The sequence below is a fragment of the Labrus bergylta genome, chromosome 1 (genome assembly GCF_963930695.1).
Source record: "Labrus bergylta chromosome 1, fLabBer1.1, whole genome shotgun sequence".
In the NCBI taxonomy this organism is placed as follows: Eukaryota; Metazoa; Chordata; class Actinopteri; order Labriformes; family Labridae; genus Labrus; species Labrus bergylta.
The window spans coordinates 35970602-35987986 of NC_089195.1; the positions used below are offsets into that span (position 1 = coordinate 35970602).

At 44.3% G+C, this 17385-nt stretch overlaps 2 protein-coding genes across 14 annotated transcripts in view; both read right to left on the minus strand.

Annotated features, from left to right (window-relative positions):
* Positions 1 to 398: 398 nt before the first annotated feature.
* Positions 399 to 11863, minus strand: rbm34 (RNA binding motif protein 34). Its single transcript, XM_065960272.1, has 11 exons — positions 11668 to 11863; positions 6212 to 6371; positions 5287 to 5426; positions 4978 to 5191; positions 3670 to 3729; positions 3368 to 3411; positions 3190 to 3273; positions 3040 to 3103; positions 2924 to 2966; positions 1176 to 1294; positions 399 to 1048 (listed from the first exon to the last, which is right to left on the minus strand). Exons 1-11 carry the CDS (start codon positions 11688 to 11690, stop codon positions 719 to 721), a joined length of 1281 nt encoding a protein of 426 aa, XP_065816344.1. The 5' UTR covers positions 11691 to 11863; the 3' UTR covers positions 399 to 718.
* Positions 11864 to 12756: 893 nt separating this feature from the next.
* LOC114918953 (NLR family CARD domain-containing protein 3-like) overlaps positions 12757 to 17385 on the minus strand; it is a 107319-nt gene continuing 102690 nt past the window's right edge. For all 13 annotated transcript variants that reach the window (XM_065960111.1, XM_065960161.1, XM_065960126.1 and 10 more), the window contains one exon: positions 12757 to 14242. In XM_065960111.1, the coding sequence (XP_065816183.1) occupies positions 14227 to 14242 (16 nt within the window). In that variant the 3' untranslated portion in view covers positions 12757 to 14226. The remainder of the gene's footprint in view (positions 14243 to 17385) is intronic.

Genomic DNA, 17385 nt, shown 5'->3' on the forward strand with positions numbered 1-17385 from the left:
AATGCAGATATTTGTTTTGTTTTCTGTTGTTAATTTAAAGTAGTGATTTCAGTCAGGACTTTAACTCTAGATTAAAAATTGATTAAATTAATCCATGCTCGTTTGTTTTGATTTGGAGGCGCACGTGAAGTGACGATTTACGTTTATTTTCGCACAGCATTGTGGGTTAAATACAACTCATTTCCTGAAAGCACGCATCCGATCCATACTGCATGAAACCAGGAAGTTAGTATCCATACTGAACGACCACGAAAGTTCAGTATACTGAAACTCCATACTGAAAAGTACGTACTGCCTACTGAACTGTGGCTATTCGGAAAGGGCCCCCTTCTTCTTCTTTTTTTAAACACTGTTGATGGTTTGCAGGTGAAAGAAGATAAAAACACATCACAGTCATGTTTTAGTTGAAATGTGATTTATTATCTTTAGTAATGACATCTGAAAACGGACTCAACACAACTGACAACATGATCCCTACAACAGCGGGACAAAGAGGTCATGAGCGGGATTCAAACCCGTTACCTTGAAAACATTTTTATTTTGTTCAGAGTAGAAAAGTTGAATCCTTCCTGGAGACAAACGATGAACAAACAGGATTCACTGAAACTCTAAAACCTCCAGATCACTCCGTCTGGAACACCTCGCTGCTGCTCTCCTATTGGTCCATTTACAGCAGAAAGAGCGGCATCATGGCGTCCCCCCCCTCCCCCCTCAGACGTCAGATATGAACCTTCTTATTGGGCTTCACTTTCTTCTTCTTTTTAATCTTTTTGTTCGGATCCGTCATCTCTCCTTTGAAGGAGCCCGAGCTTCTGGGCGATTTCTGCTGATTTCCAGAGAAGTTCTTGAAGCCTCCTCGCTCCCTCCCCGGGCCCTTAAAAGGACCCTTCATGAGGCCCTTCGTGGGGCCCTTGGCGGCCTTCACCGCGGTTCCTTTGCCGTCAGTTTTCTTCAGCTTCTCCTTCTTCACCGACCTCTTCACCCGGACCGACCGGCCCTCCAGTTTGGTGCCATCGAGCTCCAACGCCAGCTGCACCGAGTCAGCGCTCTGCGAGGGGCGGACACAAACAGGAAGTACACAAACAGGAAGTACACAAACAAGTATAAGTTCTTGATTTTGTGTTTGTAAACATTTTGTCCTGATTTCAGGATTTCTGGTTAAATAAAAACGTTACCTCGAAGAGCACGTAGCCGAATCCTTTCCCCAGTCCAGAGTTCTGGTCTCGCACCAACCGGACCGCCTCCACGGCACCACACTCCTCAAAGTGTCGCCGAACAGCCAGCTCATTTATCTCTACACACACACACACACACAAATTAACAGACACACATTAACACACAGGGATGAAAAAGGTGACATGGATCCAAAGAAGACTCTTTTTTTTTTTTTAAATATCAGCTTTACTTCGTGAATTTACAGAAGACTTTATCATTCAGACTAAAGAAGCAAACAATAAGAAACACAATTACTTGTTGATATCTATGTTCTGTTTTAACTTTTTGATAAAGCTTCAGTGAAACATGAAGAACCCCATGATGCTCCCAACCTTCAGTCCCTTTTTAGAAATGGGATGAATTTGCAGAACAGGTCTTACCATGTTCCACTAAGAGGTGATGTGAAGGACAGTCACTGTGCAGGCAGCTCTCAGAGTCTGAGAGAACATCATCATACAGTCATCAAGGATGACTATATTGTCAAATATCTCCTATCATTAAATATGAAACATTATAATATATGAACCTGATGTTTATCTCCTGCTGGTTTTCATTAAGTTTATATTCTCTCTCTTATGTGTTGACCAGCTGTCACTTTAATGTTGTCTGAGATAATAATGAAGCAGAGAGCTGGATGAAGTTACCTTCAAGCTAGAACACATTCCTCTCTTCATCTTTACCTCTGGATACCAAACATTATGATCAGACAGGATGTTGAACAGAAAGGCTGGCTCGCTAACCACACTTCAAATCTTTCCACAGTGTTTTCACGGGAAAATAACGTGATGTAAATGAGCCATGTGCTGCACATTGTGACTCATTGAATCAGGTTTCATGCTTCTTACACCCATTTCACACACTCCGTCAGCGCCACGGTTTTACTCCGTCGGACGGCTCGCGCCCGTTCACACTGGATCCGTTTCTGGGACGTCAGCGCAGCGGAGCGCACCCATGACACATCACAGGAGATCGCGCGGGAATAAAGAGAAAAACATGCAAACAACATGTTGCTTTGTCTTTCTGAGGATGCATTGTTGTTAATTCGGTTCCTGTTTTGACGTCATGTTGATAAAGTGATGAAAAATACGATCACGAGTCCGTATATTGTGTTTTATTTTGAAATTGACCGGATGCGCTGTGCGTTTCCTTGTCTGACTTCCTGTCCGGGCTGTCATATTCTGTCCAGCTTGATGCGTTCCTGCAGCGTACTCCGGCGAAAATAGACTCGCTGCGTATTTAAAAAGGAGCAGAGCGCAGCGCCGTTGGTGGCACGCTCCGGAGACGGACCGCAGCGCCCTGTGTGAACACGATGATTGATTAGAGTGACAGCTAAGTACAACGTAGAGCGCGGCGCCGAAGGACTGCGGCGCACACCGAGTATGTGTGAATTGGGCTTTACGGTCGGCGCGGCAATATAGCGCAATCGCGGCCGACGAGAGGAGGGTTTGAGCACACGCGCACGCACACGCACACGCACGCACACACACACACACACACACACACACACACACACACACACACACACACACACACACACACACACACACACACACACACACACACACACACACACACACACACACACACACACACACACACACACACACACACACACACACACACACACACACACACACACACACACACACACACACACACACACACACACACACACACACACACACACACACACACACACACGACTCACCGAATGAAAGGTTCCCCACGAACACGGAGCGTTTGTGGTCGTGCTGCAGAAGAGAGAGAAACGTCAGCACGTCTTCAACACGCCGTTACGTTAGCATTTACAATCTGGAGACTCACCGCCGAGCTGTCCGTCACTCGGTCCACGCGGATGTGAAAGTCTTTCTCGATCTCCATGCCGTTCCTGTCGGGGGACACAATCACACTTTTCATTTCAAACTCTTTCAGAGCGCCGTCGTGTTCGTGTGAATCGCCGAGCCGCCGTCTCACCTCTCCAACGCCTTGGCCACGCCCTCCTCGTCTTTAAACACCACGTAGGCGTTGATGCTCTGCTTCTTGGGATGGACTTTACGTCTGTGGAGAAAAACAGAAACAAGCAGCTGATTAATGGGAGGAGCTTAACGGCAGCGACTCGACCGTTAACTCTACAGGAGAGAGAGAAACGTACTGAATGACGGCGACTTTACGGGATATGGACGGATCCTCTCGCACCTGCAGGAAACAAACAAACAAACAAACATGTGACACAATCCTTAAACCACGAAATCCAGAACATAGACTGCATCAAGTCACCCATTGGTTCCTCAAGTCACGGCTCCACCCACAGACACATTAAAGTCACAAGACAGGAAGTGAAGAAACCATCCGTCTTTGAGTGAAGGTCCTGATTGGAGGAGAACAAAACTGTGTGTGTGTGTGTGTGTGTGTGTGTGTGTGTGTGTGTGTGTGTGTGTGTGTGTGTGTTTTTACCACGGAGCGGAACCGGATGGTCTCGATGGATCCTTTCTCCCTGAAGAGACTCTGCAGAGTCTGGAAGAGAAAAACAAGACGACACAACGATGAACTTCAAAGCTCTGACTCAATTTTTCCTCGATTGTATAAAAGTCGTGGCGTCGTGTCAGCTCACACTGAACGACCGAATCGTTTACGACGCCCGACCAGACCTTGAGATTGTCGTGCTCACACTGTACGAGTGAAATGGGGACGGAGCGTTGACAGTTGTCAATAAAGTTTCATTTGAATAAAACAAACTGTTAATTGCTCACGCTCCTCCTGCATGTTGATGACGTAAGCGGCGAATCCTGCTGTCCTTGTGTGGATATCCAACAGTGTTTCCAGTGTTGAGTCAGTGACTGAACGGAAGTTGTTGTTAATGTTTGATGTTGTTGTTAAACACAAGGCAGTCTAAGACCACCTACGTCTCCTCATCATTCACTCTGCATCCTGACCGATACACCGTCCTGTTTCAGAGTCAAAGCCTTTAAAGAATTAGCTGCACCTTATCACCTCTCAAACAGGGAAAGAGAAGGAAGTGGAAGTTGTTGTAGGATATAGAAAAGTTGATACAATCGTAGATATATGGAGACAAGTTTCAGAAAAGTGCTGCACTGATGATCTGAACAGAGAAGGAAAAAAAAACGGGTTGCGTCCTGCTGGTCGCCATGACTACAGTCCTCCCTTGTCTCTCGTGATTATATTGTAGTCACACACGACTTCTGCCGAACACTTTCATGACGTAATCGTTAAGATTTTAAATTCTAAATATTAAACATGTTTGAAATAAATCGGGGACGTTAAGATTGGATCTTTGTACCGCTCACACTACGAGATAATCTGTCGGGACAAGTGTCAGTGTGCCCTAAATCGATGTCTCAAATCACAAACGTCTGTCCGCTCTGCTTTTCAGGGATCCACTGCTGCAATTAAAAAATGTTGTCTTGCGTTTCGCGTTTCAACTTCCCACTGAGTCCGAGTCCGTAAATCTTGCTTTTTGTTCAAGTAGAGAAAATAAGAAGAGACACTTTCATTTAAAGCTGCTGTCTTCTTTTAGTTTCAGTATTTTATTTTTGCAGCGAATAATGAGTGAGTGAAATATTTCATCTGAGGCTTTTATTTTGGTAGTTCTTTCTCTTTCGCGAGTGAAAATGATTTGAAACCGAACATCGAAGACAAATGAACTAAAAAGGCACAGAAGAAGAAAGAAACAAGTCAGAAACAAACAGAACATGGAGACAAAAAGAAGCTGTGGCTCGAGTTCCTTCCTGAACATCTCTTTACCTTCTTGGTGCAGCCGACGGGCAGGTTCCCTACAAACACCGTCCTCTTGGTCTTGACCGCGTCCTCCTGCTTCCTGTCTCTCTTTCTCTGTCTCTTCATCACCCATTTCTCCACGTCGTTCTCCTCGCCCGGCTCCGGAGCTTTCCTCTTCTTCTTCTTCACCGACGTCTCCTGCCCGTGCTCTTCCTCGTCTGCGTTCAGCAAACTGCTCTCCCTGAACAACACGGTGGCAAAGGGACAAATAAATCCAGGATATCACACAGGTTTTAGGATTTCTCCTCCGTGGTGGGTTGAGAGAAGACTCCTCACCTGTTCTCCAGCTTCTCTTCAGCTTCTGATTTCTCCTTCAGCGTCTTCTTCTGCTTCTTCTTCTGCTCCTGCTGACCGAGAGGTTTCACCTCCGCACCTTCTTTCTGCGGCTCTTTTTCTTCTGCGCTCTTCTGAACAGGCTGCCATGACAACGACAACAAAAACACACTCACTAATGCATCAACAGGAAGTTCAACTCTAACTTCCCTTGGGCTGGTTAGTAAACGATCCTTTTCCTTTGAGTGTGTGTGTGTGTGTGTGTGTCTGTGCGTGCGTGTCTGCGTGTGTCTGCGTGTGTGTGTGTGTGTGTGTGTGTGTGTGTGTGTTTGTCTGTGCGTCAGTGTGTGTGTGTGTGTCAGTGTGTGTGTGTGTGTGTGTTTGTCTGTGCGTCAGTGTGTGTGTGTGTGTGTCAGTGTGTGTGTGTGTGTGACTGTATGTGTGTCTGTGTGTGTGCGTGTGTGTGTGTGTGTGTGCGTGCGTGTGTGCGTGTGTGTGTGACTGTATGTGTGTCTGTGTGTGTGCGTGTGTGTGTGTGTGTGTGCGTGCGTGTGTGTGTGTGTGACTGTATGTGTGTCTGTGTGTGTGCGTGTGTGTGTGTGTGCGTGTCAGTGTGTGTCTGTGTGTGTGTGCGTGTGTGTGCGTGTGTCAGTGTGTGTCTGCGTGCGTGCGTGTGTGCGTGTGTGCGTGTGTGTATGTGTCAGTGCGTGTGTGTGTGTGTCAGTGCGTGTGTGTGTGTGTGTCTGTATGTGTGCGTGTGTGTGTGTGTGTGTCAGTGCGTGTGTGTGTGTGTGTGTATGTCTGTGTGTGTGTGTGTGTGTGTGTGTGTGTGTGTGTGTCTGTGTCTGCATCTGTGTGTGCGTGCGTGCGTGCGTGCGTGTGTCTGTGCGTGTGCGTGCGTGCGTGTGTGTGTGTGTGTGTGTGTGACCTGGGGAGCAGGATGGAACAGCACAGATGCAGCTGGTGCCGCGGTGCTGAACAAAGACGACAGCGATGATCCAGAGGCTGCAGAACTCTGCTGGAACAAACTTCCCGCCACCAGACCGACCACGTAGTCGTCTGACTGTTGTCCCGGCAACGCCTCTTCACTGAGGACAGAAATAAACATCAGCAAGAAAACATGAAAGACACAGCAAAGAATCACATCCACATCACAGGAGACTCAAGACTCATTCCCCCAAGATGCACCACAGGAGGTCATTCCTGCCTGTGGCCATCAGACTCTATAACTCTTCCATTTGAGAGTCAGACACTGAGTCTGAAATTTCCCTGGACTATTACCTGGACTATTACCTGGACTATTACTCTACTAAAACTGTGCAATCTGTTGAAAACTGGACAAAATGTATACATCAAAAGTGCAATTTAAACATGGGGCGCTGGTGACGCATTGATCAGTGAGCGCGCCCCATGTATGGAGCGGCCCGGGTTCAAATCCCACCTGTGGCGTCTTTCCCGCATGTCACTCCCCTCTCTCTCTCTCTCTCTCTCTCTCTTTCTCTCTCTCTGATTTCCGACTCTATCCTCTGTCCTGTCTCTCCATTAAAGGCACAAAAAGACAAAAAATAAATCATCTTAAAAGCAGGAGATATGGTGACTACACACCATCTTTATATGACTGAAATACATTAAAAAACTACAACAGGCTGTTTGGCCGATATACAAATAGACTATATGAAGTATATTTAATTTCTAAGAACTCAAGGTTATATATATCAATACTGTTTTTTAGATCATTAATATTTCACAACTGATGTCAAGACAATGCTTTAATCTTTTACAATGAAATAGAAACAATGTCATAGGTGACAATATTGTTGAAAGCAGCAGGTTGACTCTGAGTGTCATCATATAAATCATATGTAAGATAGAAAATATGAGACAAAATGTATTAGGAATAACTATTAAATGTTTAATTATATATATATTACAGAATACAATTATATTGTGTGTTGTTGTTAAGTCTTAATCTATTGTTTGTGGCCACCTCCTCCCACATACACATCCATAGGGCCCCATTGTACCAGGTCGCCCTGAAATCCTGGCTGCACTAGTTTCCTGTTAGGGGCTGGTGACAGCACAGGGTCAAGTGAAAAGTCAAATAACTTGTTTTTATGTTGAGATAACAGTCTAAAGAAGATACAAATGACATGTTTTAATGTTTGGTGTCCTTACTTAAAAAATGACAGACTTTGATATACATACCTTTTGAATTTTTGTTTCATGTGTGAAAAATCCAAAAATGTAAAATGGTATTGATAAAAACTTTGCATAATTGTAACTAATAACTATCTGTGAACATCCTGTCCAGATGTGGTGAAGTTCTGGTTCTGATTCCCAGAGATACATGTGATAAGACTAGAGCTGTCCCTTTTGGAGAACACCTCATTTGACCTAGTCTCGTTTTTTTGCTAAGATGCAGAAAACATCCAAAAAAAGTTATTTTGCAGTAAAATATTTTTCTCCAACAATCCGTTTCATAAAGTAGACATGTTGAAGTTGTGAAAGAATATGGTCGTGCTTTGTTCTACCTCGGGTAGGGGTCTCTCTTTTTGGGAGGTTTGTTCCTCTACTATAAGATCTGACATCCGTTCCGTGCGAACAGACCCGAAATTAACAATAAAATTACTGCAAAATTGCAAATCTGAGAGAGACGCTCGCGCCGCCATCTTGGTCAAAAGAGATCCCTGAGATCGCCAAAACACCCGAGGCTACGCACTCTACCCGGCCGGGCGGAAGTGCTCGCAGGCGGCGTCGAGACCGTAAACAAAGGCGGGGGAAGCGCGGAGGTATAAGGGCTAAGCTAAAGCTAACACCGCACCGTCTCCCGTTACCCAGCATTTTCCTCACTAATGTGCGGTCTTTGGTGAACAAAATGGACGAGTTACGACTTCGCATCATCCACAGCAAGAGAATTATGGACTGTAATGTCATGATCTTCACGGAAACATGGCTAAACAACGGAGTACCGGACGATGCTATCAAGCTAGCCGGTCGCCACACACACCGAGCAGACAGAATAGCAGAGGACTCCGGTAAGACCAGAGCAGCAGGGCTGTGCATTTATATTAACAAAGCTTGGTGCACAGACTCTGTCATTATTGGGAGACACTGCTCAGCTAACATAGAGTTCCTCATGGTTAAATGTAGACCTTTCTATCAGCCAAGGGAGCTCAGCTCCACTATTGTAACTGCAGCCTACATCCCCCCTGATGCCGATGCTAAAGCTGCCATGAAGGAACTTTACACCGCTATCAGTAAACAACAGACTGCTCACCCGGAGGCTGCATTTATAGTTGCAGGTGATTTTAATCACTCAAACTTAAAGACAGTGCTCCCTAAATTTCACCAGCATGTTTCCTGCAATACAAGAGGAAACAAAACTCTGGACCATGTTTACACAAACATCGCAGGAGCCTACACCACGACCCCCCTCCCCCACCTGGGACAGTCAGACCACCTTTCTTTGTTCCTCATCCCCAAGTACTCCCCACTCATCCAACGTGTGAAGCCATCAGTAACAACGATTAAAGTGTGGCCAGCGGGGACAGACTCTGTACTTCAGGACAAGTTCCATCACACAGACTGGAGTATGTTTGCTTCTCAGGCTACCTGGGGCTCTCACACAGACATTGACACCTACACTTCTTCTGTGCTGGATTATATCAACACCACCATCGACAGTGTTACAACATGGAAGCAGATCACCACGTACCCAAATCAGAAGCCATGGATGAACAAGGAGGTGCGTCTCCTGCTGAAGGCCCGCAACACCGCCTTCAGATCAGATGATGCAATGGCCTACAGCGTATCCAGGGCAAACCTGAGGAGGGGCATCATCAAGGCCAAGCACTGCTACAAGCTGAAGGTAGAGGAACACTTCTCCAACTCCGACCCCAGACGCATGTGGCAGGGCATCCAGGCCATCAGTGACTATAAACCCAGAAACTCCACCCCGATAACCACAGATGTCTCCTTCCTGAACGAGCTAAATCACTTTTATGCTCGTTTCGATAGAGACAACGGAGAGACGCAGACCATGAACAGACCTCCTGCAGACAACCAGCCCCTCTCACTCACCTCCACAGACGTCCACGCTGCACTGAGCCGGATCAACGCTCGAAAGGCTGCTGGTCCAGACGGCACCCCCGGGCGCGTGCTTAAAGCATGTGCGGAGCAGCTCACTGGGGTTTTTACGGACATCTTCAACCTGTCCCTCGCCCAAGCAGCTGTGCCAGCATGCTTCAAAGCCACCTCCATTGTCCCAGTGCCGAAACACTCCAGCCCGACAGGCCTGAATGACTACCGCCCTGTGGCACTCACACCCATCATAATGAAGTGCTTTGAGCGACTGGTCCTAGAACACCTGAAAAACTGCCTCCCACCCACACTGGACCCATTTCAGTTTGCCTACCGCAGCAATAGGAGTACAGAGGATGCAGTCTCCACTGCGCTGCACTCTGTGCTCACTCATCTGGACAATAACAACACATACGCACGAATGCTGTTTGTTGATTTTAGCTCAGCATTCAACTCTGTCATCCCCTCCAAGTTGAACACTAAACTCGGAGACCTGGGCTTCAACACCTCCCTCCGTCACTGGATAATGGACTTTCTGACCAACAGACCCCAGTATGTTAGGTCAGGACACACCTGCTCCACCACCATCACACTCAACACAGGCGTACCACAGGGCTGTGTGCTGAGCCCATTCCTCTACTCCCTCTTCACCCACGACTGCAGACCTGTACATGGATCCAACACCATCATCAAGTTTGCGGACGATACAGCGGTGATTGGCCTCATCAGCAACAACGATGACACGGCCTACAGGGAGGAGGTACAGCATCTGGCCGCCTGGTGTGCTGACAACAACCTGCTCCTCAACACCAGCAAGACGAAGGAGATCATCGTGGACTTCAGGAGAGAAAGAGGAAGCACGCACAACCCCATTCACATCAACGGGATGGCTGTTGAACGTGTCTCCAGCTTCAAGTTCCTGGGGACCCACATCACAGAGGACCTCTCCTGGTCCACTAACACCTCCAGTCTGGTTAAGAAGGCTCATCAACGCCTCTTTTTCCTTAGGACACTGAAGAGACACCACCTGTCTTCAGCTGTACTGATGAACTTCTACCGCTGTGTGATCGAGAGCATCCTGACCAGCAGTGTCTCAGTCTGGTACGGAAACTGCTCTGTCGCAGACCGTAAGGCGCTACAGCGGGTGGTAAAAATCGCCCAGCGCATCACAAGGTGTCCACTTCCGGCCATTGAGGATGTCCAAAGAAAACGCTGTCTGCCGCGAGCTCATGGCATCCTTAAAGACTCCTCCCACCCTGCCCACAGACTGTTTACCCTCCTGCCCTCCGGCAGGCGCTTCAGAAGCCTCCGGACCAGAACCAGCAGACTGAGGAACAGCTTTTTCCCCAGAGCTGTTTCTCTACTGAACTCTACCCCCCGAACTCTGAACTCTGTCTCTCTCTCTCTCTCTCTCTCTCTCTCCGCACCCTGCTGACCCCCCCCCCCCCCCCCTTTCCCCTCCATATCACCTCACACCCATCATCCCCCCACCACTCCTCCTGGTCACACACACACATCTCTCATCCATCTGTATTATTGTATTATAGTATGTTCATATTATGTCCATATTCTTATATTATCTGTAAACTAGTATAGCATGCTCACTGCATCTTAATCTGTATATTATTAGTATAGCATGCTCACTGCATCTTAATCTGTATATTATTAGTATAGCATGCTCACTGCATCTTAATCTGTATATTATTAGTATAGCATGCTCACTGCATCTTAATCTGTATATTATTAGTATAGCATGCTCACTGCATCTTAATCTGTATATTATTAGTATAGCATGCTCACTGCATCTTAATCTGTATATTATTAGTATAGCATGCTCACTGCATCTTAATCTGTATATTATTAGTATAACATGCTCACTGCACCTTAATCTGTATATTATTAGTATAGCATGCTCACTGCATCTTAATCTGTATATTATAATCCTAAGAACACACTTATTTTGTAACATTACTTATTTATAGCATTTATTTATATTTATAGCATCCCATTAATCCAGCCATCCAGATATACCTCATAATTCACTTTTTTAGTCTACATCTGTAAATTGTGTAATTACTGTACATAGCACAGACTCTTGCACTTTCTGCTTATTTGCACTTCTGGTGAGATGCCAAACCTCATTTCGTTACTCTATACTTGTATATGTGTAATGACAATAAAGTTGAATCTCATCTCATGAACCGATATCCCCCCTCATTAAACTAAGAGATTACATTGTGAGTAAATCAACAAGTAACATGAAGAAGTAACGTCTAGTGTGGCTGTTAAAGAGTGTAAACAAACCTCTGTTTAACTTTCTTCTTCATGGTTTCTTCCAGAGTCACTCAAAGACGAACTTCCGGTGTGTTCAGTGTCAGCAGTAAATATATTTGATGAAATGAAGCGTAAACACACAAATTCAACAAGACTGAGATTACATGATCGCTGCCGCACTTTCACACGTTTCTACTTCAGAATCACAACCGTCCCACTGCGAATTATCTCCTACAGGGAACGCGATCCAAGCAGCGCAAAGGTTCCGCATAGTTTTTCCTTTTGCGTTATAAACGTTTATTAAACACAGGTAAAAATAAACTTTACAGTATATCATCGTGAAACAGAGAGATACTCAAAGAAACAGTAGGTTAAATACACTTGTGGTTAAATGTTGTGTTTCGCTTCCGTTTGTATTTATAAATTGGCGCAACGTCGAAATGTGTCCGTTCCGCTGCGTTCAGAACTGGTGCTCGCGCTGTTTACTTCCGCTGTGTGTCACACTATAAAGTATCCTACCGACGGTGGAGGTGCGGCAGCCTTTTGTTCCTCTTTCTGTGGATTTATTTTGTTCAAAACATGTTTTTATTATCAGAAACAAGACGTAAAAAACTTCTTTATTAAAAAACTAGATGATATTGTACAGTGAGTTACTATGGTTACAGATAGACAGAAAGTGTGTTATTAAGGTTAGCCTACAGGGACAGTGAGTTACATAGTAACCCATATAGTAACTCACTGTACCCTTAGTAAACCACTGTTCATGTTACCATGGTAACAGTTTGTCCCTGTAACTTTAGTAGTTATAGAATTTCCCTCGGTATCAATAAAGTATCTATGGTTACATTGACTGTTACTATGGTAACCGGGACATGCTCTGTCTGTCTGGAATATGCTCCAATCTGCTTTTTTTTTGTCCACAATGAAACTAAAATAATGATATGAATTATATACTGAACTAAAGTCTATATTTACTGTGTCATCAAAAACTTCAGGTCGGCTTCATGAATTAAATCATGAGGAATGAACTTTTCCTCGATGGGACCTGGAGCCTGATGAACATCTGAAAACAAACGAGTCAAGAGGACAAAAACATAAACATCAGAAAATAACACCAACTTCATGTTTGAGTCAAATGAAGTTTAATTTCAAAGAAGATTAATGTACAGCCTTAATAAAATCCAGACTGTGATATTTAATAAACAGAAGTGGTTGATGTTATTTAATGCAACATGGCCGTCGTATAAGAGGCGGATTGGAAGCAGTGAAACTTTGTGTTGACATGGTGTCAGTTATTTAAAAAGTAAATCACTTGTAGAATATAGAGACATTATTTGAGTGAATTATCAAGAGTAACACACATGAACAACATGACAGAAAGATCACTGTGTCTGGGTTTACACCAAGAGCAGAAACACCAGCCCATCTTAAAACACGGGGTTAATTAGATCAGACGAGGAAGAAATGTGGAGGAGAACATGTTCCCTCTAAAGTGAAGAAGAGTCCAAGTATTCAGTTACAAACTACAGAGAGACTCAAAGAAAGCTCAACTTCCTTCACACTTCACTTCATTACAGAAGTCCAGTCAAAGATTATTTTTCTGCCTTTGGATCGCTCCACACTCCTGTCCACTAGGGGGCAGTGATTACAAAAAGAGACATTAAACTTGAACATGAAATATAAAAACATAAGAACAAATAAAAGGGCTGGCATCATCTATCTTTCTTTGTGTTTCCTGACACAGAAATAATCTCTTCAGATCGATCAGTCTGGGAGGAAACTGTGGAAACAGTGACACCTGCTGGCAGAAAGCAGTGATAGCAGCAACAGAACCTAAACATGAATTATTATTCAAATAAAACCCTCCACAGATTGAATTTATTTCTATTTAAAATCCTGAGATAATAAAAACAGAAGGTTCAAACATCAAAGTGTAATAAACATCAGAAGTTCAAAATAAAGATAGTTTGATAACGTGTCCGTTGTTACCCTGACATGATGAATGAATATCAATGATTGAGTCTGCATGTTATTCAGCTCTTTTTATATCATCTCATATTACATCAAATATTCAGGTGCTGACTCTGCACCTGGATCCAGACATCCTGTTTGTAGTTCTTTTAAAAACTCAGTGAAGCCTCCTCTTTGTTTTGATCCAACAAAGAGACGACTGATTTATTATCAGACGACCAACGACTCGTGGTTAAAAGCAGAACTTCACACTTTAACTTGCACAGCTGGAATCAACTTCTACTGTTATCTGTGAATATGAGTCAATGAATAACCTGCACCACTACACATGTCCACAGGGTGGCGCTGCAACAGAAACATTTATATCCAAATCAAAGAGTTCATCTTCGGTCGTTGAGTCATGAAGCAGTTTAAATTCAGAATATGAGAATAGAAAAATGTCCGAGGTCATGGTCCTGTGTGTGACGGTGGAGCTGATCTCAGAGCAGCTCAGACTGCAGCACTGAGAGTCATCTGCGCTGTGATTGGTCCGTCAGTCTCCCAGTAACACAGCCCAGTTAAAGACTCACCAACACACCAGCTGCTGCTTCCAGCTCTGTGATCAGCAGGATCCTCTCTTTAAAGACTCCTCCAGCTGTTGATATAAAAAGAGATAAATGAGAGATTAGACTCTGAGAGAGACTTCATGATTATTCTGATCATATAATATCATCGTTATCATGATTATTCTGATTATCAGTGATACAGAACATCCAGTATGAAGAGCAGCAGGGACTTCAGTCCTGCTCAGAAGTGAAGTGGGCGTGGAAAGTAGCACGCCACCTTTCAGCTCTCGTGGTCACTCGTGTTGGTGACTTGAAGCTTAAAGGGACAGAGAGTCCTTGAAGGCATCATCGTGTCACAGACAGTTGAGTGACGTGTTTACAGAGAGTCCTTGAAGGCATCATCGTGTCACAGACGGTTGAGTGACGTGTTTACCGAGAGTCCTTGAAGGCATCATCATGTCACAGACAGTTGAGTGATGTGTTTACAGAGAGTCCTTGAAGGCATCATCACGTCACAGACAGTTGAGTGACGTGTTTACAGAGAGTCCTTGAAGGCATCATCATGTCACAGACAGTTGAGTGATGTGTTTACTGAGAGTCCTTGAAGGCATCATCATGTCACAGACAGTTGAGTGATGTGTTTACTGAGAGTCCTTGAAGGCATCATCATGTCACAGACAGTTGAGTGATGTGTTTACTGAGAGTCCTTGAAGGCATCATCATCACGTCACAGACAGTTGAGTGATGTGTTTACCGAGAGTCCTTGAAGGCATCATCAAGTCACAGACAGTTGAGTGATGTGTTTACTGAGAGTCCTTGAAGGCATCATCATCACGTCACAGACAGTTGAGTGATGTGTTTACCGAGAGTCCTTGAAGGCATCATCATCACGTCACAGACAGTTGAGTGATGTGTTTACCGAGAGTCCTTGAAGGCATCATCATCATGTCACAGACAGTTGAGTGATGTGTTTACTGAGAGTCTTTGAAGGCATCATCACGTCACAGACAGTTGAGTGATGTGTTTACTGAGAGTCCTTGAAGGCATCATCATATCACAGACAGTTGAGTGATGTGTTTACTGAGAGTCCTTGAAGGCATCATCATGTCACAGACAGTTGAGTGATGTGTTTACTGAGAGTCCTTGAAGGCATCATCATGTCACAGACAGTTGAGTGATGTGTTTACTGAGAGTCCTTGAAGGCATCATCATGTCACAGACAGTTGAGTGATGTGTTTACTGAGAGTCCTTGAAGGCATCATCATGTCACAGACAGTTGAGTGATGTGTTTACTGAGAGTCCTTGAAGGCATCATCATGTCACAGACAGTTGAGTGATGTGTTTACTGAGAGTCCTTGAAGGCATCATCATCATGTCACAGACAGTTGAGTGACGTGTTTACTGAGAGTCCTTGAAGGCATCATCATCATGTCACAGACAGTTGAGTGACGTGTTTACTGAGAGTCCTTGAAGGCATCATCATCATGTCACAGACAGTTGAGTGATGTGTTTACTGAGAGTCCTTGAAGGCATCATCATCATGTCACAGACAGTTGAGTGATGTGTTTACTGAGAGTCCTTGAAGGCATCATCATCATGTCACAGACAGTTGAGTGACGTGTTTACTGAGAGTCCTTGAAGGCATCATCATGTCACAGACAGTTGAGTGACGTGTTTACTGAGAGTCCTTGAAGGCATCATCATGTCACAGACAGTTGAGTGATGTGTTTACTGAGAGTCCTTGAAGGCATCATCATGTCACAGACAGTTGAGTGATGTGTTTACTGTTGATTCATGTAAACTGTGTTTAAATCTAGCAGCAGCAGTTTCTGATTTTCTCTGCCTTTTGGGACAGAAATAACAGCAGACATTAAACACACCTTAAAGAGTTATTTCCACCTGGATGAACTGCAGTGTCCCACAGGTGTGCTGTGTGTAATCTGTCCCTGTGTGTGTTACGAGCCTTGTGGAAGAACAATGTGAACCTGTCTGTGTCTGTGCATCTCACCATCTTACTAATGGAGCCTTTAAATAGCATGGAAATACTGCACCATGACTTTAGAGCAGGTTTTTGTTGGTCCATGGTGCAGCTGCTTTCTGCCCCCTGAGACAGCAACGCCCCACCAACACACCTGAGCACAGGTCATGTTAAGACCTAAACACACTCAGGGGAAAGAGGAAGTGCTGATTCAACGTTTACTGATGTAAAGGTTCAAGTGATTTATCTCAAGTGTCCTCACAGGGAAATGAAAAAGTGTCCCTCTGAAGAACATTTCTTTGTTTGGTGCAGAGTTAACAGAACTTCACGTCATATTTCAGAGATCATTAAACTGAATTTATTCTGACTTCAAATAACAGAAAAATAACAAACATGAACTTTGCTCTAATCAGTTTGATGAAGAATGTCTAACTGCTCTCAATCTGAATGGCTACTCCTCATGTCTCTTATTTTTCGTCGCTTGAACCGGAAGTCGTTCTGTGCCGCCATGTTGATGGACGTCTCAGGTCTCTTATTTTCAGCACAGAGGATCGAGGAAACTTGAGACCAGCCTTCCAGGAAGTCTTTTTACGGACAGACACGCCCCCTTATCAAATATCACTAATTGACTGGATCAGACTTCAGTGAAACTTCTCAACATTAGCAGAGTTTAATAAGGGAGAAAAGACGGACATTAAAAAGACGCTAAACAGACACAGCAGACATTTAAGTGTCTGTAAACATCTGTCAGTTTGTAAAGAGTCGGTCTGTGATGAGCTGGAATTCAAAAAGTGTTTGACATGAAGATTAACAACCAGCCTGTCTGTTTGAAACCCAAAGTCAATTTGGACTTCACACCAACTTTATAAGCTGGTTGAAAGCTATGAACAAGCAGCCTAATGCCAGAGTTAGAGTTAATGGAGTAATGTAAATGTATTTTTAAGATGTCAAAAGTTACCAGACGAGGGGATCCATTGTCACCATTGATGTTCGTACTATCTATTGAACCGCTGGCTGAATATATGAAGGTAGAACAAAAAATAAAAGGCATATCTATAGCAGGAGAAAATCACAAATTGGTGATGTATGCTGATGATATCTGAATTTATTTCTATAAGCCTGAACAGTCAGGTGAAGTACTAATGAAGGTAATTAAAGAGTCATTTCAGGGTACACATGAAATATAAATAAGTCTGAGGGAATGCTAATGGGCTGTACAATCGGGGATGAAATCAAACAGAAATATGCAGAAAT